This window comes from Halichondria panicea, chromosome 14 (genome assembly GCF_963675165.1).
Source record: "Halichondria panicea chromosome 14, odHalPani1.1, whole genome shotgun sequence".
Classification (NCBI taxonomy): Eukaryota; Metazoa; Porifera; class Demospongiae; order Suberitida; family Halichondriidae; genus Halichondria; species Halichondria panicea.
In genome coordinates this window covers 3,435,591-3,463,229 of record NC_087390.1, presented here as the reverse complement: position 1 = coordinate 3,463,229, position 27,639 = coordinate 3,435,591, and the positions used below count along the sequence as shown (strand labels likewise).

The window sequence follows — 27,639 nt, the reverse complement described above, 5'->3', positions numbered from 1 at the left end:
TGTGCACACGCCAAGGAATCCTATTTTGTGTGAAGATCATGGTCTAATCTGTATATATATGAGAGACACTATAGATAGTTCCGCTCCTTATAAGTGCATGGTCAAGGGGCATGTGTTATATTATTATAGGAGGCTAGAGGAGACGCTATATAATTATTAGACCAGTCTGTAACAAATGTATATTCATTTTACTCCTATAGAATAGGAGTGATGGGCCACCTCATAGGTAGCTGTATCACACCAAACTTCTTGTCCAATGCCTCACAGAGACCTAGCACTCACAAGGATTAAGACTATTATAAGTCCTGGCCTGCTGCACTTGTGAGGAGGAGGGCAGGCGGACTGGTCCGTCTGGGTTATAGGTGGTTGGATTAAGAGATACGTACATACAGCCTTGATTGGTATCAACCTATAATTATTTGTATTAAAAGCTACGTAGCAGATACTGTTAACTTTATATAGCATGCACTATGAAGGTATATGATTTAGGATAGATACAGTTAACAAACAAAGCTGAAGTATGAACACCATTAGACAGCATCACATGACGCATACACATTCTTCTAAAAGGGTGGAACTAAGGGTGATGATGGTAATTATGACACAATAATTATGTACGATGAACTTGCACTCAGTTACGTACATTTTATAGTACCTGATCTATACCACCATATTATTGTAGTTGTTTATTACTACAACTCTGATATAATTATTGGAACTAATTTGACAAATGTAATTATGGGGTGAATTTTCATGTACTGAAAACTGAAAATAAACACAATCTAAGTAATATAAAAATGGTTCATCATAAATGATGAGACTGCATCACATAAAGAATGTGTTAAGGTCCACAAAAAGTGTTTCAGACTTTCACACTGTTTCATATAGAGATAGGGATCGTCTGGGTGATTTACCACACATCTGTAAAAATACTCAAGAAAATCGCCGGGGTTTTCTCCGAACAATTCTTGGAAATAACATTTTTGCGGATTTTGAAATAGATTGCAATCGATCTTCGAAAAGTAGTCTGAGCTTTTCTTTGTTACAACACAGTGAATTCCATAATACAGATGCAAAATAGTTGATAGACCTTCAACTGAGGAAAGAGTGAGATCAGTCCCTTTTGGATGTTGGTCTTTTGAATACAAATACGATGCTTTGATTGGAATCATAGAACTAGAAAGGCTGAATGCAGTACCAGTAGATTCAAAGATTTCCTTGAACGTCTCATCAATGCCATTGGCTCCATCAAAAACGGGGACAATCTCATCACATTTGGCCAAGAGATATCGCTTGTAGCTATCGAAACTGTCTCTCCAAAGGTCTGGGTCAGGTAGGAGGTAAGAGCTCATTTCAAAGGCTGCCTTTTTATCATCTTTGGAGGAATGGTGTAGTAGAGAGTGTGCCACAACTTCTTGAAGATGGGGAGTTAGTTTGTTAGTTTGTTTGGATGTTGATGAAGCCAGAAGCTCATTAAACACAATTTCTACAGATTCTTTCAGTAGATCTTTGATGAATATCTCCCACTTTTCCATCAATTGATGGAAATAAGGCCAAAGATTTCGTGAAGCTACTTCTTTAGAAGTTGTCTTTGGTCCTTTCTTAAATAAGAGAGCTAGCTGTTTTTTAGAGGCATCCAATTCGTTGATAAAATTTGCTAGACAAATGAATTGGCTAGAAGCTTCTTTTTTTGCCATTACAACTAGTATAATAAACCACCTTGTCTTGAAGATAAAATATGTTCGACTGGTGTGCTTTCTTAAATACGATCTTACTGCAGCTTGGTCTCCGAGAGCACCTTGAATTCGTTTATACAAACAGCTAGCTCGGCAAAACCAAAGAAATTCATAGTTTTCACTTGAAAGCGTCACATGAAAGAGATATTCATGCACTTTAAATTCCTAGTAAAGTACTTCACAAGTGCATGGGTATTTCCTTACACTGTCTCGTGTCAATTAATTAATAAGGCCATATACTCACATAAAACATGACTATAGTTACCACAGCAAAGTTAATGAGCATTGTAAAACCCAATGATTAAGCTGCGTAGAAAAAGATCAGTGACTTTGCTGCACATTGCATAATCGTACAGGTAGCTTTGTTCACCTTGGCTCCATATAGTGACGTTTGTCGATATGTTAAATATTATTTATCGTGCTTATACATGATTGTACACTTTCTTTGTGCACAACTTATAATGGACTTGTGTCAGGGGTCTGGTTAGCCTCGATCCCAGGCTGCACTTACTCGAAGAGTGGGCTTGGTATCGACTGCTTGCGCATGCGCTAATATCCCCCCGGTCTCTCGGGGCTTTGGATAACATCGTATATGCTTGGTAAAACAATGACATCACAATGAACGGAAGTGGATTGAAGGAAGTAGATGGGCGTGGCCAGACAGTCCCTGACGGGAGGTCGGGTTGCAAGCCTATCTGGGATTTGTTCTAGCGCCACTAGTGGAACCCTATCAGATTGCAGCATTTTCACGTGCTTGGTTACACTTCTGTTTGCATCTAGTTGCGAAACTGCATGCAGTATGCTGTGGTTTATCCACGTCATCATGTCAGTTAACACCCACTTGAGAAAAACATAGCAGTGTTACATAATGCAGCAGAACAAATCCCAGATAAGCTTCCAACCCAACTTCCCGTCAGGGACGGTCGAGCCACGCCCAACTAACAAGAGCCTATATGGACAGGCCACGCCCATCTAACACTAACTTTGGTGAAAGTCTACTATACTACTGCTACTGACTCTATCAGAAAGGAAAAAGCTGCACAACAACCCTACAGCTTTGTCTGTAGCTAGCTATATAGCTCTGTGTATGACTTTTTGGATATTTTCTCTGATAAATAAAATTCAGTATTATAGGAAATTGTACGGGAAAAAATATCCAATAATTTTGCGCATGCGCAAGCAGTTGATAGCAGGCCTTCTTTTCTCTTAAAGGCTGATGAAGGAGGTTATGGGTTGGTGTATAGTCTGAAATGGACCAACTACCGGTATATTATAATAATTGGATTTTGATGGAGCCAGTACATGCACTGTGTAGTATAGTGTGCCATAATGCTATTATATACCACACCACAGTCACCATCACTCACTGCCTTAATTTCTATACCCCTCAATTTCTGTAGCTAACGTTTCAAACAAAGTTCAATGATTTTGGTATTGCGTTAGCCTATAGAAAACTTCTTACGGGATATTGATGAATGTTTACAACAACAGTATGCGACACAATAACTATAATTTTTGGTTCATTGTGTACTAGATTATATTATGCATGCTGAATTCTTATGACTAATGTATTATTATAGTCTGCCCACTCAATTACTAATGCTTGGATTTAGATACCGATCATAGACCTCCTCCACAACTCTCTGTGCATTGTAGTCCTCGTCTCTAACTCTTCTCTTGTAACAGCGAGCCAGGACACAGTAAAGGATGAATCCAAACAGACTCAAAATGGCCTTGATTCCAAACACAATCAGTACCATTTTATTATTTTGTTGGGAAATGGTAACACCTCCAAAATAGCCAGCAAGTGTGGAAGTCAGATAATCCAGAAGCATATACGCAGTAAATAATCTCCGCATGTTGTATGGGGCCTGAGCACAAACTAACTCCAGTATTGCACAAAGAAAAATATTTGACAGCAGACCTTTTGATACAAATGATATTACACTTTTTACCAATTCGATTGCCTCGTAACTACGAAAAACCTCAAATGATTCTTGAATAATAAAACACATACTCAAAACTAGAGAAAGGAAGGAACCAGCACCAATTTTCTTTAGAATGCTTGGAAGCCTATCTCTCAAAAGTGGGTAAAAAAAAAACTCATTAACCAGGATACCGATCATAGACCACCAATGATCACTGTACGTGAAAGAGAAAAGCATATCAGATGTGCAGTTGGTGAGATTAGGAAACTTTATATCGTGATGTTGTAATGAAATGCCATGAAATGTAGGATTAAAAGCATATGCAAACAAGATTAACCACAAGGGTATGCCCATAGCCAACAATCGTAAAATTGATTTTACATCTTCCACTTGCTCGGTAGTGAATGGTCCACCGTATCTCAACTTTCCCAGGTCCATTCTTGAAGGTATGTCTTCTTCCCAGTATGTGAGAGCACTGCGATTGAGGGGAGCCTTGTGCTTAGCTGCAAACTTGAGAACTTGGTAAATGGTTGTAAAAGATTTTGGTGGGTTAGGCTCAATTATCAACCAGCTCTTAGCGAAAAGAAGGTCAAGAATAAGAATAAGACTTACAAATACAGCAGGACACAGACTATAAAGCTGGATAATACTTACTGGATCAGCAACCAATCCAAAACAGTTGTCCTTCAATACAAAATACAAAAACTCCCCAGTCCATCTACCGACACTTATACTAAACACAAACCAAGCGATAAAACTAGTAATGCTAGAAGATGAAGCATCAGGCATCTGATCCAAACCAAGCTGTAGTATGCAGATAAAACATATAAATGCAACCAGACACACACACAATATTATACAGAATGCGACTTCATTGATGAGCCTGTACTTTTCGAAGTAGTCTCCTAGGATTATGATGTATATGCTGACAACCATTGTTGTAAAAAATAGGGTAATAATTCCTATCCTCGATATTACGTGATCTTGAAGCTTGGAATTGGCGAAAAATCCAAGACATAATATTATCGGCAGAAAAATCAAAAGTGGTATTACAACTAGCCACCCAGGATAATCAATATTAACTTCCTTGATTAAGTTAAGGCTAGCATTAGCTGTAGCACTCACAAGCAGTGTCCAAGCTAGAACAAGGTAGGCTCCCTTTGAGTAGAACGTTCTGATTCTGTATTTACAACTACTCATTTCGACACTATAGCTGTGCATATTATGGCATATATGTATGTTGACTAGTGGTTTAACCTATGCATGCAATTAGTGGACTGCCTGGTATTAGGTACCATGCATTAGGACAAAGTGTATTATTAAAGTGAAAATAGAAACTCAGTGACGATCTGCAAACAATGAAAATGCTGTATTTATTATCATAGAATCTGAACTACCATTACGTATGGACAACTATGTAAGATACACACGTATTGAAAATGTTCTCAAGAAGTAACACAAACACTACTAGCCATTATTATAGTGATGTGCAAAACAAAGCACTTCACTTCACCCTAGCCTTGTCCCCATGCCGAGTTGTCTCTAAAATAACGCTTTGAGCCGTCAACTATATTTTGGTGAAAAATTGGCCTGGGAATGAGGCTAACTCCACCCTATAGATATACATGCCACTGCAATATCAGTACATCGGTTTGGCTAACTTAACATCACAAATCTCGTGCAATGGCTCTGATATGTATTATGTTACAAAAATGCGATAGTGGTACACAACATGATGGCTAATGTTCAGTTTCTGTAGTCACTCACACTTGTTGCCATTGAAAATAGTATGACATTGTATACGTTTCAGTACCAAGTACATGATTATAACATCTATAATAATAGACATAACTGAACTCAGAACACATTGATTTGTCTCTATTCTAGATCATGAAGTGTTACAATCATCTCGACTTCGTCACCACTCTGTGTGCATTGTAGCCCTCGTCTCTAACTCTCCTCTTGTACCAGCGAGCCATGATACAAACGTTTTATTCTTATTTTATTTTTCGGGTATGGAGTCTACTCGCGTAATAACCAGCAGATGTAGCGGTAATTATAATTATGCAGCAAATAATCTTTGCATGTTATACAAACAAACTCCGATGAGAACAAAGCACTCATGCTCTCGAACACGAACAAAAGAGATATCCATGCATGCACTGCTTATAGTGTGCATTTTCTTACACTGTTTTGTGTCAATCAAAGTTTTAAACTATAACCACAGGCACTCACATGCATTATGTTAATTATTATAAACATTGTACATTGTAATTTATGGAAGACCTAACAAATTAATGAAAGTTCGGTGACTTTGCTGCGCATTGTATACCATATAGCGCATGGGGTAAAAATTCTTTTAACTCGAAATCGACAATTTTCGTGAGTAGAAATTTTGTTTGATTCATTGTCTGTATATACATTTTCATAGGGAAAATTTTCATGGAGGTCAGTTTGCCCACGAAAATAACGAATATTTTACCACAAGAAAATTACCCGCTATATACGGTATACAGATAGTCTACTCCATTGCAGTATCTCAGTCCGAACTGAGTGTGGGACACTAGTCTGAAGTTCTTGTCCAGTGCAGTGGTCTGTGTGTCTTGATAGGGTGGGCGTCCCCGACAACAGGACACCCTCAAAGCACTCTCTATGAGTGTGGGGTAAGGGCGGAAGTATATTGAACAAGCCAAATACTATACTTGCACAGTAGTGTACTGTGTACCATATGTGTGTATGGGTACATGCATTATAATATGTATGTGCATTCACAAAGCCCTAAAATTACTGGATGCTAGAAAAGTTGTTAACATATTCAGTGGATGTAGAGTAGAGATATGAATTTACTTTGAACCATGCATCAAATGTACGTAGTTGGAAGCCCCTTTGAGTAATCATAGCTTCATAAACAATACACTTTCTGTTGCATACCATGCATGTACTAGAATCGCTGCTTTGGAGTGAGTAGTGCAATACTTCTTGAGAAAAATGGGACTTGTCCTGCACAACAAGACACACCATGATTACACCAATTCTAGAAGTTTACTTGTCAAGAGCGATTCAACTTTAGTGAAGAGTATTACGTGACTCCAATTCAAAACTTCATTTATGGAGCTTAAATATTATATATTTTAAGCTCAATAATGAAGTTTTGGCATATCTAGAATTCGAAGCCACATGCATACGTTTATGAATACCGCTTCAAGTACAATGAGGAGTATTTATATACACATTGGACTGAGCTATAAGGCAATACGATGTTAACTAGTATAATATGGCTCCAAGTACTGGGGTACTGCATAAGTGTATAATTATACTTAAAATTGCTCTAAAACACAATCAATGACTTACTGTAGGAGTTATCTTCAATAAAGTCATGATCGTACTTCACGTTAACCTATAAAGCCGTAATTGTCCTTGACAACATACAAATACACGAGCCTTCTTGTCTCTCAGCTCAGAGTCAGATGGGCGCTTCATAGAGGGAGGGTGGTCAGGTGGTAGTGATGGTGACAGCTTGTGACTCGTTGCTATATACTGCCGATTTGATGGAAGCACATGCACAGTTTCAGATGAGATCTAACGTTGTCAAAGGAACTTGTAGACGCCATCTTTGACATAATAGTATACATATATAGTGTAAGCGTGTGCATGTCTTTTTGCAGGAGAAAGTCCACCAATGTGGGGTTGGTGGTTGGACCAAGCCATTTTCTTTCTGCAACCGTAGTTGATTATAGCCAGAAAAGCCAGAGTATACTCTGGCTTTCAGAACTCAAATGTTCGTTCAATCTGAGCTGGCGCTTAAATCATGCAAGGTTGCACTTATATGCACACTAATGTCTCTTAGTACAGTCAGGTGGATCTACGATTCTATCTCTGTCTTTACAGCTGCATCTAGACAGTTATATACAGTACATGCAGCTGCTTAAAGTGCATACACATATATATGTTAAGGCATGCATATTTAAAAGCGCCAAAAGTTGAACCGTTGCCGTTAGCCTCGAATCAATTTAATCGGCGTGGATTCGAGGCTACATTGCTGTTGGAACTTTTTTGTGTTTAGTCTAAGTTGGCACTTAAATTACTACGGCTTGAGCTCTTCGTCTGTTTGCCTCCATTATCAGTAGCAGCTTAGCAGACATTCATCTACTGCCATGCAGGACACAGGCACACTATGCACCTTTTTAGAGGGGGATACTTTATTCTACTCCTAACATGAACATAGTCATTGCACTTTATACCTTCGCACTTAGTAGATTCCCTATAGCCTAATACTGAAACACACGCTATAAATTCAGCTATAAATTTCTGACATGAACATAGTCAATACACTTTATAGCACTTTCCTTTGCATTTAATGGAACATGTAATTCTCTAATTGTTGTATTGAGTTTTAGAGCTTCAATAATCGGAGACCAGTCGGAAATATCCACCATTAGGTGGAAAAAATGAAGCGTCTTATTTACTTTCAACATATCAACAACAGCTTTAGTGTCTTCCGATAGAAGCGGTTTTTCCGTGTTTATATGTGCAAACACCAATACCAAACTTATGAGACTCACATTCTTACTTAATGCACGTGCGATAGGTGGTAAGAAACGTTGGTGTGGTTCCACACGTAGTTTTGGAAAATGCAGGTACTCGAGATACTTATTATTTTCAAGTGTATTGCAAATAGCCATAATTGTATCAGTGTTGACAATTATGTGAGTATTAATATCCGTAAACTTCGTTACAATCACAAATTTCTTTAGCGTCAGACTGCACACTGTATCTTCGTTGCAAAAATCGAGATGAAACAGCTGGCATCACCTCATCTAGTATGCCTCTTCCAATCGTTTGCAGCCAATAGTTATGCATAATATCATCCCAACGACAAACCTCAAGCTCTATTTCCTCTAAAGTAATATTTTGCTGCAGCATGTCACAAAACTCCTCCACTGTGTCATCTGATGTAAACTCCACATTACAAGATAATTCTCTAACTGAGGAGCTTTCTCCGAGTGCCTTGATACCATTAAACTGAATATTGAAAATGTCAAGTTTTTGGAGCGTTTTATGTTTACATAGATCTAGCCCATATGCAAGTGATGTGATGTCTTGAGGAGGACTGGAGTTCACATGAATTGTTAGCTTTTCCAACAAAGGACACGTAGAGAGGGAATGAAAGACCGAGAGTCTTAAGGCACTGCTGCATGTTGGAATATAATCAGTAAATAATCCGAAATACTCCAAGAATTCAGAAAAATGAACAATAAACTTATTTGCCTGTTCTGTAAAATCAACTGTAAATATTGGACCAAATTTCGCAGGGAATAATTGACAACGATTTAGTTCTTTAAATCTTCTTATGTTCAATCTGAACAGTAGATATTGTGCATTGCTATCAGCTGATTCTGAATTATCATGAAGATTTGATTCATCATCGCTATCATCAATACATGCAGCCAATGTTTATGGTAACTTCCAAATATTCCAAAGAAGAACAGAATTCCGTAATTCTATCATATAAAATGCTAGGTATCTCTGAGTCATTAATAGGACAATATAATGTCTTCACAGTTTTTGCATATCTCAATACTTCTAATGAATCCGGCGATATTGTTGATGGGATAGTAACTGTGTCAGCATTCACTATGAATTTAGATAGTTTGCTTGCCAACGGCATGTGTTCGCCATCATACACTTGTAGGACTCCTTGGCTTGCAGCTGGAATATAGTTGATTATTTCATACAAACTATCAGGAAATGGGCATAAATCCCACAGTATATCGAAAACTTTGACTTGTGAAGTGCATTTAGAATTGTATCTCTTGAGTCCAGATAGTAAATGACGCTGATTTTGCTCACTCTTAACAACTATGAATGCCTCGCTATAGTGGGAAGTAGTATCAATTTCAAAATGTAACATAAATTTTCCTATTGCTATGCAATAGCCTAAAGCAAGGAAATACAAGGAATCCGAATGTGACTGCATTAGTTTGATAGGGAGTACAACATTATCGAAAGAGGAAATTAGTTGTTCATTCTGACTTTCATAAAGCCAGAGTATGTGTTTTCTATTGAGGTGAACCTCCATTTCGTCAGGTAATTCGTCTGATGATATTAGACTAACCTGTGGCATAGGTAAAACACATTTTGTCCAGGGATCAGAAAATCGTGTGAGACCAGCTAAAAATAAAGTGATCATACTGTATTTTTCGGATTGTGTCTCAATGAAAAGTAGCTGTTTCTGTTGGGGGTATGTTCTCTGTATATGGAGTGCAGCCAAGAACTCTTGCAGCGTTAGATGAATAAAGTTGAATGAAGGAGATGTAGTTGTTGTGATGGATCGATACAATGGGTGAACACTATCCATAAAACCAAGCGTAGTACTGCCTTCAGGGATGTCATCTTTATAGAAAATAAGCTGATGTTCGTTTAATACTATTCCTTTGTGTGCAATTTGGCAGAGGTGAAGGAAATGAGGTTGAAGGGATTGAGGTAACTCATGAAGCTCACCATTCCACTCCTCTTGCACTGGATGGTCAGTGAGGTATCGCTTTAGCAAAACACGCGAGTATGAAGTATAAAGTTCTGTTGTTGTGTTTGGAAAAACATTGTGTTTTCTGTAATGGCATTCAATATACACTTGAACAACAATATGAGCATATAGAGGATTGTACATGGAACTGTTAATGTGTGGGTTGGCAGCAATATATGCTCGCAATCCATCTGGTGCTCCATCTTTAATTGCCTGATCAATGTACTCTTGTATCTGTATCTCTGTAAAACCAAGGACCACAACTGTTCGATCAATTCGACAGCTACATTTTTTAAGTGAATCCAAAGCCCATGGTCTGCTGGTTATGACAACAGTGCTAGCTGGAAGAAGCTTTCCATGTATGAGTCTCATGATAATACAATCTTTAGCTTCTCTAAAGGCTTGTGGAAATTCATCAAGACCCTCAAGAATAAACAGCAATCCTTTACCTTGTGAGATAAGTAATTCTTCCCAAACTTTCTGGGACGTAGCTTCATCTCCACATTCAAATAGGTCAACCAAGTTATTAGCTTCATGAGTACACTTATCGCGAAGTCGCAGTAATACAACGAGAGAGTAGTCTCTCCAAATGTCCCCTAGACTCCACCGTCTGCATAGTTCCCATGACAAGGTGGTCTTACCGACTCCTGGAGCTCCTTTGATGATAACTAGTTTGGGAAATGAGTCAGCAAATTTACATGCAATTTGTTCAAAACAAACTGTGCCTTTACCTACACAATCAATTTTCCCGTGCACCTCATGTGTTTGAATTATGGATCGAGTTGCTCGATCAAGATCATCGACAATCTTCAGGTTTATAAATTGTTTCACACAGCTAAGAGGCCAGCGCTCATCAGCAGGAAGCTGTCTTACGTTATAAGTGCTAATAAGGAATGTTTTGTATGCTTCAATCACACAAACTTTTGGCCTCTTTGATGGCCCAGGCCAAATATTGTCATCTGAGAAGTTAATAATAGTAAATAAATGATGTCCTTACTCTACACATTCGGTCTTAGTCTGTGTACATGTGTATAGGTAGTAGACCTCTTACCATTAGAGAGCTATATACACTGTAAGTACTAATCTGATGGTAACTGAGGTTATAGGCTCGCATCTTGCACTATATTACTACATACCTGAACATTTCTCCTCTATAGCCTCAGCGACATCATTTCGTTCAACTGTTGGTGCTCTGAGACTCTGACATATTTCAGAATAGGTGAGAGGGCCAGTCTTCAAGCGAGCAGCTATCATTTCACGTAGACAATCCTTATTCCGATGATAGTCATCTTTTATATTGCTGAGGGTGCCATGACCTAATCCCAGGGCAAGTCCCAGGTCAAACCAGTTTCCAGCGGCTAGTATCAATTTCTCATAAACAGACTGCAAATCGCTGAGAATCAAACTTGAACCTACAGTATAGTACAATGGCATACAAACAGTGGTTTATAATGCATGCATTTACTCTATAAAACAGTCCACGAGCAGTTTGCATAATAATTATAATACATAAGGAGATACCCACTTACTAAACATTGGTCCAGGGTTTGCTTCAACATTTCCTGACTGTAACAGTAAGCGGAACATCAGTAACAGTACACACAGACTGAGAGTGGGGGGCAACATCAGTCGATTAGTGCTCTGAACTCTCACTTGGAACTTGGTCGGCTTTTCTTGAGTATCAAAAACTAGAAATAAGACTGATGTTTATAACTGTCGTGACAACAAATATGTATTTGATTACCTGAAGATAATAATAAATATGTATTTGATTACCTGAGCATGTGTAAAATTGAATATTCCTTTGTTTCTGAGGGTTCCATCTCACCAAGCAGGCAGTGATGAGTGAGTAACAGGCGATAAACACAGCTGACAGAATGAGAACGGCCAGGGCACTCCCCTTCCATCCCAGCTCACAAGGAAACACTCCGGTCCAACTCAAGTCAACCGCAGGGTAATCAGGACGTGGGGGAGCTGTGTAAAGTTAATGGAAGTATTAGCACAACTAAAATTATGTGCTATGAGATAATTCCGTGAATACCAGTACCAAGCAATATATATATACACTAACGGCTATTTTAGTAAAGCTGCAATTTTAATGTGCTTGTCACACTAATTGCAAAAAAAAATTTGACCAAAAAGGCAAGACAATGTTTCTAAAGAGACTTCTGTGGTCTACTAAAGTCTATTTGTGTTGAGTTCGACCTTCATAAAGTTGTCATACTTCACTGAAATTCGAAGTTTCATATACCAGGGTGTCATACAGGATTTTGAAGTAGAGGGGGGAAATGAGAAAAGTAACCAGAAAATGTTGCTAAATGAAAGCACCGCGGGTGCTGATGCCTCGGTGGAGATGCCAAAGCTACATAACATAAAGCTACTAATAGCTTTTATACACATGACGAACAATTAATTTTGCTGCGCATGCAAACTCAAGGAGTGGGTAATGATCGACCATGATTGTTGTTAAAAACGATCGATGCCAAAAGTTCAAGTCTAAAATTAATGGCTGCATTAGCAGAGCCTTGCAGCTCTCTTCTCACTCTTGCAGCTACCAATAGCTAGCGTTCTAGTGCAGAGCTAACTACTAAGTAGAGTAGCAATACTCGGTAAACAAGTTTGGCTACGTGCTCTTCTGAAAAAGCTGCAATGGCATTCCAAGTAAGCAAAACTAGAGAACGAAGCATTATTTTGCAAATCCACGAATTAAAATCCAAGAAAACATGACTAGAAGCCTATAGAAACTCTTACTTGCACTTGATTCATCCATGAGCAGCTGTAGCAGTCTACACACACACACACACACACACACACACACACACACACACACACACACACACACACACACACACACACACACACACTACCGTATACCTCGCTTGCACATGCGCACCGAGGCACAACTGTTATTTCAATACCCAGCTTAGCCTCCTTCACTGGGATCGAGGCTATACCCAGCTATGGACACTCAGTCATAATTGAAAGGGGGGGGGGGATATGATATCCCCCTTTCCCCTGTATGACACCTTTTTTTTTTTTTTTTGCTCTCCCATCTCGGGGGCTAAGAAGAATTACATGTACAAAAAATAATAATAACGAGGAACCATACAGGCAAATAAGTTATGTGTAGTTAGGTAGTTCATGGGTGTGGTGGGACCAGGAACTCGCTTGTCACTAGGTCTATAGGGGGCTGTCTGTATACCATTGGATTCCTTGTTAAAAAGCGCTTCTATCTATATGCTGCAGAGCTGATAAGCTCCAACCAGCTAAAAGTTAGCATTTTCCATGTAGAAGTCCCTGGTATAGACTGTCAACCACATAAAGCATAAATGAAGCCATAATTGACTACATAACTTCCGGGGCCGAACTCAATGCACATAGACTTTATATCTACATCACATGGCCAATTTGACCTCGGACCTTGATCACTAATTGTTTTGAAATTTGCATTCTGCAAAAATTTATACCGTAATCGTTCTAATTATAGAACCAATTATTTTTCTAGAAACACAATATACAAAAAAATTTTGTACATGTAGTATAATTATGGGCGTTACAAAAGAGGGCGTCCTAACCGAGGCTGGTTCTATAATTAGAACGCTTACGGTATAGACTCTTGAAACATATAATTTTGGTGTTGCCTTCAATAATGCATAGTTATTGTCGAGTGTGCTTAACTCACAGGAAAAAACTTGGCATGGTTTTATACTTGAAAAAAGTACGTATCCAATGGTGACCATAATGAGATAGAATCGGTAGAGGACAGGAGTGACCAACACAGAGGCGAAGCAGGCTCTGAGCTGCCAACTAGGCTTACGGAAAACCAGGGGATTCGGGAATATCATCTTCTGGGTCTTTGTAATTGTAGGGTGGTCTGATTTTTGGAGATGATCTTCAATGCTGTTGATGATTTCAAAATCCACTGCTGCATCTACTCTTCAGCCTTCACTCTTCAGCCTTCAAGAATAGTACAAGTTTGCAAATCTATTTCAGCCCAACAAGTCTAGAATCCAGAATCTAGATAGAGTCTGAAAACTAGGTTATACCGAAAACTAGACATTGGCCTCCCTCTAGCCTCCATTCCAGGCCGCACTGCCTTGTATTAAATTGTGAAGCTTGAACTGTGAAGGCATAGATCTATATAGAGAAAGCTCTGAAGGAGGCTAGCCTCCCTCCTCGACCTCAGAGTGCTCCCTCTCCCTCCTGATCCTGTCCAATCAATGCAAGGGCTAGGGGTCTCTGCAGAAGACATGAAGGTGTTTTAGTAACTAGTGTTTAAATTAAAGGATATTAGTCACAAGATTCAATGAATATTTTACTAGCCAGTTGACCTAAATTTGCAATTAATCCAGGCTACACTTTAAACTTAGTTGTCCGGCATTTGAATACGGATTGATTGTCTTAACCCCCCTCCCTCAGAGTTATGATTTTTGGAGCCGCCTGCATGCCTTAACAAGTATATCGGCGGATATAGGCTAATGGTGGAAGGACTAGTAAAGTGCCAATAATTATATAACTGCAAACTGCTCAGGTCAGTCATTATAACTACAATTGCGAAAGTTCATTTTTAGCTGTCCCAATAAATTATAGGCCTACCCTTGAATCTGTGTCCTCCTATAAAATATGTGACCACAAACTGTGCGAGAGATTACATTAACGATAAATGCACTCTGCACAATAATTATTGTAGTTAACTTGTGGTAAATCTAATGTACGTATAGAAGTAATTAGTACAGTATAGCGGAAATTTTCGTAAGGTGCAAATTTCGAGATTTAAACTGGGAGAAACTTCCACGCACGGTGTTTCGCATGCAAAGCTCTTGGTGGGTGTGGTTTCCTGTCATTTAACCGTGAATACTACAACCGCGATCATTTCTTCTGAGGGCTCTAGCTGGAGACAAATAGCGAACATTTGCACCCACGAACATTTTCCACTATACGGTATACTATTTCGTTGTTCTCGTTAATTGATCATCGATTGTTTTTTGTTTGAGCACAGTACCACAGTACCACACATGTTGCATTGTTCTACTTGACTACATGTACATTATTCTGTTCCATGCAATGTATCATAATTTTGTCTGTAACATAGTTATAATGTGCATAGCGTTGCAGCAATAAAAAATCCCATTGTATAGAGGCAGAGGCTAAGCTACTATAGAGTAAATTACCAAAGATCAGCGACCACGTATAATCGCGATCACTGTTACCAGCCTTAAGGACACCTATGGACTCTTTTCCTATCAGAACTCAGCTAACTAACTACCTGCTTATACAAAATTATAACCCTATTTTTTGTGGCAATGCTTTCCAGTATCCTAGTCCTAGGCTAGAATATCGCTTTGAAAAGTACATGCAGGCTCATCAATGATCGAAGTCGCATTCTTTGTATTGTAGTGTGTGTGTTTGGTGGCAATGTCTTGTTTTATCTGCAGTTAGGCCTGGATCAGATGCATCATCTGAATTATGTTTCATATTCTGGTTTTATCGTTTGGTTTGTGTTCAGTGTAAGTCCTATATTATAGATTGGTTCGTGGATTTTGTTTTAAAGGGATATATATTAATTGTTTTGGTATAATATTATAGTTGCTGAGTCAATAGTGAGATCTACTCAGCTGTGTTTAGCTTTATTGCAACTCTTTTTCTTTTTCTCGACCTCCTTTTTGTCAAAGCTGGTTGTGATTGTCAAGCCGAACCCACCAAAGTCGTTTTCAAGTTTACAGCCAAGCACAGGGCTTCACTCATGATTAATCGTAGTGCTCTAGCTCACATACCGAGAAATTAAACGCACCTTCAAGAATAGACCTGGGAAAGTCGAGATACGTTGGACTGTTCCACTATGGAGCAAGTTGAAGATGTTACGTGCGTAGATCAAATCTACAACCGTTGGTTGCTCAACAAACTTCCTTGTTGTTATGAATTAATGTTTGCACCTGATTCTTACATTTCATGGCACATCACTACATCATTGTAACTTCCTACTGCACAAGAGTGCATGGTATATATTTTGAGCACTAGTATTATTGTATTAACCCAAGGTGCGCCCCTGCACCACAGGTTATAGTAGACTTGGCGTCATAGTCTCTTATAGACACACTACAGGTGTATCTATAGTCAATAGCCCACTTATATTCAGTCTTGGATATAGCTACCAGATTACTAGCTGACAGTTCTACGTATGTACGAGTCTTGAGTTCCTAAAAATAAATAGTGAAATTACATGTGTACCATATACGTTAATTCATAACGGTTCACCTCACTAGCAAGGGCCGTAAGAATAGTGGGGGGGGGCACAAAATAGAAATGTAGGTGAAGCCCATGGGTGAGGTGGTGGGTCCGGGAGGAGATATTCCTCCTTGCTGGAGGCGCATTTTATGTTCTCAGAGATAACAAAATGTAAACAAGTGAAAGATACATAATTGAAATAATCTGCACGTGTATAAATGCATATTACAGTATTAAAAACAGGGGGGGGGGGGGCAAACTTTAGGCTACACTTGTACTGTATACGTTCATAATCTCGAATGTTGTTATCGTATTACTAGAATATTTGAGGGTGAACGAATGAGATATACGAAATTTAGCTGAGACAAAAATGGCAATTTGAAAGTCGTTAGTTTTGCTTTTCACATTGCATATACTATATCCATGTACATATGCAGGTGCAATAATAAGCTTAGCTAGCATTTTGAAACAATATCTGTTTATTTTACAACACAGTCACCTCTACAACGTCACTGCTGCATTAGTATAGTTTGTTGAAAATACGAAAGAAACAATATAATTATCGAATTAATAGAATGGATCCATCTATCGGAGGTCAACCAGCACCAAAGAGAAGAAGATGTAAGTGCAAGTACAAAATTAGGTGGTTTTACTCAAAAGGAGCTTTTCTTGTACTAATTTGGGTTTTTCTGAGTAGCTTATCATTGTCATCTTTTACTACTCTTCAAGCACTACAGCGCAATAAACGCTTATCTGATTGGCTCCTTGCAGTACCTATTTCAGTTGTTGTTGCATTAATAGTGCTTTTAGGATGGCTCGCAAACACAAAAGCTAAACTTGGTGTTTACAAAGTTGCCAAATTTGGATTTGTATTGTTGTTTCTAGCAGCATTTATTACCAGCGTTGCTACGTTATTCCTTGAGTATGATTTTATGAAAAATCAGTACATCAACAACATCTTTATTTGTTCGATTAAAATTTTGTATATAGTAGGAGCTGTAGCTGCAGCCATTTCAACGCTACAGCTTGGTTTGGATCAGATGCCTGATGCTTCATCTTCAAGTGTCACAAGTTTTGTTGCCTGGTTAGTTTTTAACTTTTTCTTTAGTGGATGGATTATTGAAACTTTTTTGAACAGCTACTTTAAGTGCTTAATGAACGATAATGGTCAGTATCCTGCTAATACTGTTCAGCTTTGGAGCTTGTTTCCAGTTTCATGCATGAGTATTGTTATTGTCACAGATTTTCTCTTCGCTAAAAAGTGGCTAATTATTGAGCCAAAGTCATCCCATACACTAAAAGTTGCATATCAAGTTCTCAAGTTTGCAGCCAAGCACAAGGCTCCCCTCAATCGCAGTGCTCTCACATACTGGGAGGAAGACATACCTTCAAGAATGGACCTGGGAAAGTCGAGATATGGTGGACCTTTCACTACAGAGCAAGTTGAAGATGTGAAGACAGTTCTACGCCTACTTGTTATTAGTCTGCCATTGTGGGTGCTCTCACTTAGTGTTTCATATGGCCCCGTCCCTTACATAGTGCCCTTAACAACTGAAATATTCCCCAATTGGACCTCTTGCAGCAGTTATAATTTTTTTGCATTTACATACAAGAGTGAATGGTGTGCATTGATTACTGCTGTACTGAATGAGTTTGTCATTTATCCACTATTAAAAGATAAGTTGCCTAGTATTCTGAAAAGGATTGGTATGGTTGCCATCATCAGTTTCGTTCTAAGTGTGATTTTCCTGATTTTGACGCTAGTTCATCACTTCTTCAACAATGAAAACCTTACCTTGTGGGTAGTAAGTGTTTCATTTTATGCATCAAGAGGGGTACTATACTACCTTCTATTTTGTGCAGTTCTGGAGTTAGTTTGTGCTCAGGCTCCATATAACATGAAAGGATTTTTCACTGGCTACTTCATGGGCTTTATTATCACATCATTTGCCATAGGAACCTCTTTCACTGACCATCCTCCTCATATATATTGCTCTGATTGTAAAAACATTAACTTGATTTTATTCGGAGTGAAAAGTTGTATGAGCCTGTTTGGATTCGTCCTGTACTGCCTCCTGGCTCGCTGGTACACGAAGAGAGTTAGAGACGAGGAATACAATGCACAAACTGTTGTGGAGGAGGTCTATGATAGATATCTTAATCCAAGCATTACTAATTAAAATTAATGATAACTACGTTTTCATGGTGCGCATGACAAGGAAAATTGAAATGACTTGAAACTTGTACTTATAATTATGTTTATATACTATAACTATAGCTATAATTATGAATATAATTATACTGTTTATATACTAGTTGCATGGTTGCTATATTTAGCTCTCAATTGTTTCCTGTATGTCACACGTCAAGGAGGCCATGCATTTTCACCCTCTTATTATATATATAGCTGTCATTTATATTTCCTTGTGTTTTGTCACCACTATTAATGCATGCATGTCTCTAATAATAAACACATCTTTAGCTGGACGCATTAGATACTCCAGCCAACATATTCTCACGTGCTGTACACTGGGTTTCGAATGCGAGATCTTTCAAATAAAAGGTTTCTGTATAATTATTTAGATCACGAACAAAAACGAAAAAGCATTACAACGAAAAGTAATGTGACTTCCTCCTTGGTAACTGACTAATCTGAACTGAGCTGCCACTTGCCTCGAAGCAGCAATATTATTGATCACGCGTTTCAGACAGGAAGTCACGTTACTTTCCGAATACATCTGATGCACAAGTATGCGATGCTCTCTCTCTTTTATTATGGACTCTTGATAATTATTGTGCATTCCCCCTGAGTAGCCTTGGTTTTCACCTGATCCATGCCAAAGTGAGCTGCATTGTTTTTTTGCAGCGATGAGGTCGGCTAATCGTTTTTATATACTTATGCCTCCAGTTGGCAAAACCAGTGATGTGAACGATGCCATTTCCACTTGCCTCACTCTTTCACCCTACTCTTTTTTCAGTTGTTCATGTTTTCGGTAGGGCTGAGATATTGGAGCTTTGCGATTGGATGGAATACTAAAAATGCACTTTGCTGCCCTTCCCCAAAATCCTCTTGTTCGAATGTCTGCCCTGGTATCATCCTGCATGTCTGTTTGCTGGTTGTGGAAGGGTTTATCCTGTTAATGGTGCAGTACTGGCTCTTTCTCTACATCGTGGCATACTTTGCTCAGTGTATGGATGAGTCGACAGGCCACAAACACTGTTAGCTATCAGGATGGACGTTGCTGGTGCATATAGGCCAGAGCTGCCAGGCTATTGCAGAGATCGTTTAAAGCATATAGGCGACGCCAGGCGTACGCATCCACACCAGATGGACCAGCTGCTCCTTGGGTTGTGGAGTGCCGCATATCTAATACTTTGGCCTGTTATCAGTTTGAAGATAATGTTATTGTGACAGTGTTCCGATTCTGGCGGAGTTGGAATTTAGTGCTGTGGCTGGGCTTCTTTTCCTTTACTTCGAGCAGTTTTTTTCTGATGTTTTGTCCCACGTTTGTTCACTCCAACCTGTACGAGGTCATCCATTTCTAGTAGTGCTGCATTGACATTGCCCTTGAGCATTAGGTTGCTGAATATTCAAGTACATATACACATATGTCACCCCTTTAGTGATAGTCGTCTTTCCAGGTTTGCTACGTGTTCTTTATAGCTTTGCTTCGGGCAGTGGATTTTGTAATAGTACAGGACTGTGCAAGCTTTGAGAGCGATGTAGTTATAACATCAAAGTGAGATCAACCCAGCTGTATATAGTCTGTGTTTAGCTGTATTTGTCTTTTTTGCGACCTCCTTTTTGCTCAAGCTGGTTGTGATTGTCAAGCCTAACCCACAAAAGTCGTTTAAAACCATCTACAATGTTGAGTCAAGGGCTTCACCCCTCCCCCCAAGAATGGACGTGGGAAAGTCGAGATACATACAATGTATATATACGCAGGAGCAGATTAGGAGATCGAGCGTTTTACTACGTGGATTCTGTATCGTCTAGCTATGTACAAATCACCATGTATAAATTATGCCAAACCGCTAAGTGCTGCTAACATTATTCATTGTAACGTATAGCGTGTATATTTCGAGGGTATAAATGTTCATGATTTTCGCTGAAGTGGTGAATTGAATTAGAATTGCTTTCTTTGAGTATGTACTAGTTTTATTAACCCGTGAGGCACACTGCTGCGCTATGAGTTATAGTGGACTTGGCGTCATAGTTTTTAGTGTTATATACCAGATTACTGGCAGTTCTGCGTACGTACGTACAAGTCACGAGTGTCTTAAAAATGGTAATCTGGGTAGGGAAGGAGTATGTATGAAATTACATATGTACAGACCGTATACCCCTGAATTGTTCATCTATAAATTATAACTATGATCACTAACATTATAGTAACAAGTAGTTGCATGCCCTCTTTTCTTTTATACGCCCTTGAGTGCCCAGAAACAAATTGTTTGAGCCATGGTATAGGCAACATGCACTTGTACTGTACGTTAAATTAACTCCTCGAATGATATTGCTTTTGTGTTTCTGTGTTGGTTGCTGAGAGATAGTATTATAGACTGAGTATGTATTAGTTATTGCTCAGCATGCATGAGTGCAACATAATGCCCGAGGGCCGCATCCAGTGCAATATATGGCATGTTGCACGAGGACGCCTGCAATAATTAACTTGTTGCCCAATGACGTCAAACTTTTCTGATTGGTTAAGTTTTTTCTCTGTAAATTCTAATAAAGACACAATTATGTTTTTAGTGTATTCATGAATTCCATAGTAAATTCTTAGGTTTGGTTCCCACAACTAATGGAAAGGTAGTAGCCTATAAAACGGACCAAATGAGTTACTGGGTGGGAGGATGGGGCATAAGTCCCAAAAGTAAATGTCTTTCTCAACATCTACTGCATTTACACACAGTGCAAGTGCATATAATCCCAGTGCATTATGCCATGATATAATGTGGTAGTGATGCAACATGCCATATACAGAGCACTGGATTGCTTTGATCTGCCCACTCACTGCATGGGCAACAAGTATGTATAATTATTATACACTGATGGAAATTTGTTTGTTTTGCTTTTCACATTACTTATGTGCCCATGTACATGCATAATAAATGCAGGTGCATAATACTAGCTAGCATTTTGAAACAATATCTGTTTATTTTACAACACGGTAACCTCTACAACATCACGAGTGTATTAGTATAGTCTGTTGAAAATACAAAAGAAACAGTAAATCCAATATATCACAGAAGAATATAAAGTCATCAATAGAATGGATCCATCTATCGGAGGACAACCAGGACCAAAGAGAAGAAGATGTAAGTGCAAATACAAAATTAGATGGTTTTACTCAAAAGGAGCTTTTCTTGTTCTAGTTTGGGTTTTGTTGAGTACCTTGTCATTGTCATCTTTTGTGACACTCCAAGCAATACGGCACAACAAATTGAATCATTCTTTCGAATGGCTCTTTGCAATACTTGTTTCAGTTGCTGCTGCGACAATACTGCTTTTAGGATGGCTAGCGAACACAAAAGCTAAACTTGGTGTTTACAAAGTTGCCAAATTTGGATTTGTATTGTTGTTTCTAGCAACATTTATTACCAGCGTTGCTACATTATTCCTTGAGTATGATTTTACGAAAAATCAGTACATCACTAACATCTTTATTTGTTCGATTCAAGTTTTGTATATAGTAGGAGCTGGAGCTTCAATCGTTTCAACGCTACATCTTGGTTTGGATCAGATGCCTGATGCTTCATCTTCAAGTATCACAAGTTTTGTTGCCTGGTTAGTTTTTAACTTTTCTGTTAGTAAATGGATTATTGAAATTCTGTTTAACAACTACTTGAAGTGCTTAATGAACGATAATGGTCAGTATCCTGCTAATACAATTCAGCTTTGGAGTTTGTTCCCAGTTTCATGCATGAGTATTGTTATTGTCACAGATTTTCTCTTTGCTAAAAAGTGGCTGATTATTCTGCCAAAGTCATCCCATACACTAAGAATTGCATATCAAGTTCTCAAGTTTGCAGCCAAGCACAAGGCTCCCCTCAATCGCAGTGCTCTCACATACTGGGAGGAAGACATACCTTCAAGAATGGACCTGGGAAAGTTGAGATATGGTGGACCATTCACTACAGAGCAAGTTGAAGATGTAAAGACAGTTCTACGCCTACTTGTTATTAGTCTGCCACTGTGGGTGCTCTCACTTAGTGTTTCATATGGCCCCGTCTCTTACAAAGTGCCCTTAATAACTGAAGTGTTCCCCAATTCGACCTCTTGCAGCAGTTATAAACTTTTTGCATTTACATACAAGAGTGAATGGTGGGCATTGATTACTGCTGTACTGAATGAGTTTGTCATTTATCCACTATTAAAAGATAAGTTGCCTAGTATTCTGAAAAGGATTGGTATGGTTGCCATCATCAGTTTCGTTCTAAGTGTGATTTTCCTGATTTTGACGCTAGTTCATCACTTCTTTAACAATGAAAAACCCTTGTGGGTAGTAAGTGTTTCGTTTTATGCATCAAGAGGGGTACTATACTACCTTCTTTTTTGTGCAGTTCTGGAGTTAGTTTGTGCTCAGGCTCCATATAACATGAAAGGATTTTTCACTGGCTATTTCACAGGCCTTATTATCACATCATTTGGCTTAGGATCCTCTTCCACTGGCCATCCTTCTCATATATATTGCTCTGATTGTATTTTATTCGGAGTAAAAAGTTGCGTGAGCCTGTTTGGATTCGTCCTGTACTGCCTCCTGGCTCACTGGTACAAGAAGAGAGTTAGAGATGAGGAATACAATGCACAAACTGTTGTGGAGGAGGTCTATGATAGATATCTTAATCCAAGCATTACTAATTAAAATTAATGATAACTATGTTTTCATGGTGCGCATGACAAGGAAAATTGAAATGACTTGAAACTTGTACTTATAATTATGTTTATATACTATAACTATAGCTATAATTATGAATATAATTATACTGTTTATATACTAGTTGCATGGTTACTATATTTAGCTATCAATTGTTTCCTGTATGTCACACGTCAAGGAGGCCATGCATTTTCACCCTTATATATAATATTATTATATAGATGTCATTTATATTTCCTTGTGTTTTGTCACCACTATTAATGCATGCATGTCTCTAATAATAAACACATCTTTAGCTGGACGCATCAGATACTCCAGCCAACATATTCTCACGTGCTGTACACTGGGTTTCGAATGCGAGATCTTTCAATAAAATGTATAATATTATTATTTAGATCACGAACAAAAACGAAAAAGCATTACAACGAAAAGTAATGTGACTTCCTCCTTGGTAACTGACTAATCTGAACGGCCTGGAGCTGCCACTTGCCTCGAGGCAGCAATATTATTGATCACGCGTTTCAGAGAGGAAGTCACGTTACATCTGATGCACAAGTTGCGTGTTCTCTCTCTTTTATTATGGACTCTTGATAGTTATTGTGCATTCCCTGCATGTCTGAGTAGCCTTGGTTTTCACCTGATCCATGCCAAAGTGAGCTGCATTGTGAATTATTTTTTGCAGCGATGAGGTTGGCTAATCGTTTTTATATATTTATGCCTTCAGTTGTTGCAAAACCAGTGACGTGAACGATGCCATTTCCACTTGCCTCACTCACTCACCCTACTATCTTTTCAGTTGTTCATGTTTTCGGTATAGGGCTGGGATATTGAAGCTTTGCGATTGGATGGAATATCAAAAATGCACTTTGCTGCCTTCCCCAAAACTTTCTTGTTCGAATTTCTGCCCTGGTATCATCCTGCATGTCTGTTTGCTGGTTGTGGAAGGGTTTATCCTGTTAATGGTGCAGTACTGGCTCTTTCTCTACATCGTGGCATACTTTGCTCAGTGTAAGAATGAGTCGACAGGCCACAAACATTGTTAGCTAATCAGGGTGGACATTGCTGGTGCGTGTAGGCGACAGCTGTCAGGCTATTGCAGAGATCATTTGAAACATTATGAGCATATAGGCGACGCCAGGCGTATACGCATCCACACCAGATGGACCAGCTGCTCCTTGGGTGTGGAGTGCCGCATATCTAATACTTTGGCCTGTTGTCAGTTCGAAGATAAGTAACAGTGTTCCGATTCTGGCGGAGCTGGAATTTAGTGCTGTGGCTGGGCTTCTTTTCCATTTAGCTTCAAGCAGTTTCGAGCAGTCTGATGCTTTGTCCCACGTTTGTTCACTCCAACCTGTACGAGGTCATCCATTTCTATTAGTGCTGTATTGACATTGCTCTGGAGCATTAGGTTGCTGAATATTCAAGTAGTTTTCTCCATTGCATGCTGTCCATTTTGTTCGCGGCGAGATGAATTTGAATACATTTTCCTTCTTTTATGGTGATGTCACCCCTTTAGCGATAGTCGTCTTTCCAGGTGTGCTACGTGTTCTTTAGCTTTGCTTGGGCAGTGGCTTTTGTAATAGTACAGGACTGTGCAAGCTTTGAGAGCAATGTAAGCCACTAGTCATCAAAGTGAGATCAACCCAGCTGTATATTATAGTCTGTGTTTAGCTGTATTTGTCTTTTTTGCGATCTCCTTTTTGCTCAAGCTGGTTGTGATTGTCAAACCTAACCCACAAAAGTCGTTTAAAACCTACAATGTTGAGTCAAGGGCTTCACCCCTCCCCCCAAGAATGGACGTGGGAAAGTCGAGATACATATATATACGCAGAAGCAGATTAGGAGATCGAGCGTTTTACTATGTGGATTCTGTATCGTCTAGCTATGTACAAATCACCATGTATAATTTATGTCAAACCGCTAAGTGCTGCTAACATTATTCATTGTAACGTATAGCGTGTATATTTCGAGGGTATAAATGTTTATGATTTTTGCTGATTAAGCATGTACTGCGAACATTTATATACACACGAATTAAATATCGCATGCATGCATGCATGCTGCAGAAAGGCGCTATTTCGCGAAAACCTTTCTAACAGTCAGTTTGCGAAAGTTTATACCCTCGAAATATACCCGCTATACGGTACTTCATATTATTAGATCAAACACGTTATCAACTACACATAATATTATATGTACAGAGTATTTAGCACATTATAAACAAGGAAATGTGAGACGATACTGAATAAGCAATACTATGCATAGTAAGACGCTCCATCCCCTCATCTGCTCCTGATAAACGTAAAATCAAATCTACAGCTATTGGTTATAAGCCTTAATTACTTGTGGTTAATGTTTTGCATTTAACATCATACATTTCATGGAACATCTTTCTATTTCACCTATAATTGTTGGTCAATGATTGGACATATCCTGGTTTTTGATATACCCGTTACTAGACTTCTATAGAATTGGTATTGCTATACCTTTGAGTATGTACTAGTTTTATTAACCTGCGAGGCACACTGCTGCGCTATACTGGTTATATAGTAGACTTGGCGTCATAGTTTTAGTGTATCTATTCCTAATAGTTCCTATGTGTATTTTCAACAGCCCATAGGATATATACCAGATTACTGGCAGTTCTGCGTACGTACGTACAAGTCACGAGTGTCTTAAAAATGGTAATCTGGGTAGGGAAGGAGTATGTATGAAATTACATATGTACAGACCGTATACCCCTGATTTGTTCATCTATGAATTATAATTATGATCACTAGCATTATAGTACCAAGTAGTTTCATGCCCTCTTTTCTTTTATACGCCCTTGAGTGCCCAGGAACAAATTGTTTGAGCCATGGTATAGGCAACATGCACTTGTACTGTACGTTAAAATTAACTCCTCGAATGGTGTTGCTTTTGTGCATGTTTCTGTGTTGGTTGCTGAGAGATATACATAATATTATAAGTATTATAGACTGAGTGCAACATAATGCCCGAGGGCCGCATCCAGTGCAATATAATATGGCATGTTGCATGAGGACGCCTGCAATAACTAACTTGTTGCCCAATGACGTCAAACTCTTAAGTTTTTTCCCTGTAATAAAGACATAGTGTATTCATGAATTCCATAGTAAATTCTTAGGTTTGGTTCCCATAACTAATGAAAAGGTAGTATACTATAAAACGGACCAAATGAGTTACTGGGTGAGAGGACGGGGCATAAGTCCCAAAAGTAGATTTCTTTCTCAAAATCTACTGCATTTACACACAGTGCAAGTGCATATAATCCCAGTGCATTATGCTATGATATAATGTGGTAGCAAGGGCGTATGAAGAGAAGAGGGCATGCAACTCACAATGTATACTGTGCATGTATGCGTCATAATTATTATTGATGAGTCAGCAGGATATGCTATATTTAGCCATGATTTAGCCACCGCCCACTAGGGAATAAAGAGTATAAAGTCACGTACAATACATTCTTTACTTTCTATTTTTAGACATAAACCCCCACCCATTTGTAATAGGATAGATTGTAGTTGCATGCCCTCTTCTCTTCATACGCCCTTGGTGGTAGTGATGCAACATGCCATATACAGAGCACTGGATTGCTTTGATCTGCCCACTCACTGCATGGGCAACAAGTATGTATAATTATTATACACTGATGGAAATTTGTTTGTTTTGCTTTTCACATTACTTATGTGCCCATGTACATGCATAATAAATGCAGGTGCATAATGCTAGCTAGCATTTTGAAACAATATCTGTTTATTTTACAACACGGTAACCTCTACAACGTCACGAGTGTATTAGTATAGTCTGTTGAAAATACAAAAGAAACAGTAAATCCAATGTATCACAGAAGTCAGAATATAAAGTCATTAATTGAATGGATCCATATATCGGAGGACAACCAGCACCAAAAAGAAGAAGATGTAAGTGCAAATACAAAATTAGATGGTTTTACTCAAAAGGAGCTTTTCTTGTTCTAGTTTGGGTTTTGTTGAGTAGCTTGTCATTGTCATCTTTTATGACACTCCAAGCAATATGGCACAACAAATTGAAAGGTTCTTTCGAATGGCTCCTTGCAATACTTGTTTCAGTTGCTGCTGCGACAATACTGCTTTTAGGATGGCTAGCGAACACAAATGCTAAACTTGGTGTTTACAAAGCTGCCAAATTTGGATTTGTATTGTTGTTTCTAGCAACATTTATTACCAGCGTTGCTACATTATTCCTTGAGTATGATTTTACGAAAAATCAGTACATCACTAACATCTTTATTTGTTCGATTCAAGTTTTGTATCTAGTAGGAGCTGGAGCTTCAACCTTTTCAATGC

At 38.7% G+C, this 27,639-nt stretch overlaps 4 protein-coding genes and 1 long non-coding RNA gene across 8 annotated transcripts; 2 read left to right on the top strand and 3 right to left on the bottom strand.

Annotated features, from left to right (window-relative positions):
- Nucleotides 1-706: 706 nt before the first annotated feature.
- On the bottom strand, nucleotides 707-2,041 carry LOC135348054 (uncharacterized). Its single transcript, XM_064546196.1, has one exon. It carries the CDS (start codon nucleotides 1,695-1,697, stop codon nucleotides 783-785), a length of 915 nt encoding a protein of 304 aa, XP_064402266.1. The 5' UTR covers nucleotides 1,698-2,041; the 3' UTR covers nucleotides 707-782.
- Nucleotides 2,042-2,438: 397 nt separating this feature from the next.
- On the bottom strand, nucleotides 2,439-7,797 carry LOC135348053 (solute carrier family 15 member 4-like). Its single transcript, XM_064546195.1, has 4 exons — nucleotides 7,016-7,797; nucleotides 6,596-6,664; nucleotides 4,790-6,314; nucleotides 2,439-4,468 (listed from the first exon to the last, which is right to left on the bottom strand). Exons 3-4 carry the CDS (start codon nucleotides 4,883-4,885, stop codon nucleotides 3,326-3,328), a joined length of 1,239 nt encoding a protein of 412 aa, XP_064402265.1. The 5' UTR covers nucleotides 4,886-6,314; nucleotides 6,596-6,664; nucleotides 7,016-7,797; the 3' UTR covers nucleotides 2,439-3,325.
- A 142-nt stretch (nucleotides 7,798-7,939) lies between these two features.
- Nucleotides 7,940-14,032, bottom strand: LOC135348051 (uncharacterized). The gene is made up of 5 exons (XM_064546189.1): nucleotides 13,870-14,032; nucleotides 11,964-12,161; nucleotides 11,717-11,875; nucleotides 11,324-11,599; nucleotides 7,940-11,146 (listed from the first exon to the last, which is right to left on the bottom strand). The coding sequence occupies exons 1-5, from the start codon at nucleotides 14,030-14,032 to the stop codon at nucleotides 9,099-9,101; spliced, it is 2,844 nt and encodes a 947-aa protein (XP_064402259.1). The 3' UTR covers nucleotides 7,940-9,098.
- Nucleotides 14,033-14,300: 268 nt separating this feature from the next.
- Nucleotides 14,301-14,807, top strand: LOC135348055 (uncharacterized). The gene is made up of 3 exons (XR_010398645.1): nucleotides 14,301-14,443; nucleotides 14,607-14,718; nucleotides 14,778-14,807. It is a non-coding gene; the product is annotated as an uncharacterized LOC135348055 (long non-coding RNA).
- A 1,863-nt stretch (nucleotides 14,808-16,670) lies between these two features.
- On the top strand, nucleotides 16,671-23,345 carry LOC135348052 (solute carrier family 15 member 4-like). 4 transcript variants are annotated; one of them, XM_064546193.1, is made up of 3 exons: nucleotides 16,671-17,033; nucleotides 17,403-17,496; nucleotides 18,276-23,345. In XM_064546193.1, the coding sequence occupies exon 3, from the start codon at nucleotides 21,689-21,691 to the stop codon at nucleotides 23,279-23,281; it is 1,593 nt and encodes a 530-aa protein (XP_064402263.1). In that variant the 5' UTR covers nucleotides 16,671-17,033; nucleotides 17,403-17,496; nucleotides 18,276-21,688; the 3' UTR covers nucleotides 23,282-23,345. The 4 variants fall into 3 exon arrangements, with proteins under 4 accessions (XP_064402263.1, XP_064402261.1, XP_064402264.1 ...); XM_064546191.1 differs by having other exon boundaries at nucleotides 17,403-23,345; XM_064546192.1 differs by having other exon boundaries at nucleotides 16,671-17,496.
- The last annotated feature ends 4,294 nt before the right edge of the window (nucleotides 23,346-27,639 follow it).

Excerpts from the sequence above, each read along its gene's own strand:
- LOC135348052 (XM_064546193.1), top strand. The coding sequence starts at position 21,689 with ATGGATCCATCTATCGGAGGACAACCAGGACCAAAGAGAAGAAGATGT.
- LOC135348053 (XM_064546195.1), bottom strand. The coding sequence starts at position 4,885 with ATGCACAGCTATAGTGTCGAAATGAGTAGTTGTAAATACAGAATCAGA. Across the intron at positions 4,469-4,789 it reads TTCTAGCTTGGACACTGCTT|CTTGGTTTGGATCAGATGCC; the intron begins GTGAGTGCTACA and ends TGCATACTACAG.
- LOC135348054 (XM_064546196.1), bottom strand. The coding sequence starts at position 1,697 with ATGGCAAAAAAAGAAGCTTCTAGCCAATTCATTTGTCTAGCAAATTTT.
- LOC135348051 (XM_064546189.1), bottom strand. The coding sequence starts at position 14,032 with ATGATATTCCCGAATCCCCTGGTTTTCCGTAAGCCTAGTTGGCAGCTC. Across the intron at positions 12,162-13,869 it reads ACCATGCCAAGTTTTTTCCT|CTCCCCCACGTCCTGATTAC; the intron begins GTGAGTTAAGCA and ends AACTTTACACAG. Across the intron at positions 11,147-11,323 it reads TATAGAGGAGAAATGTTCAG|ATGACAATATTTGGCCTGGG; the intron begins GTATGTAGTAAT and ends TTAACTTCTCAG.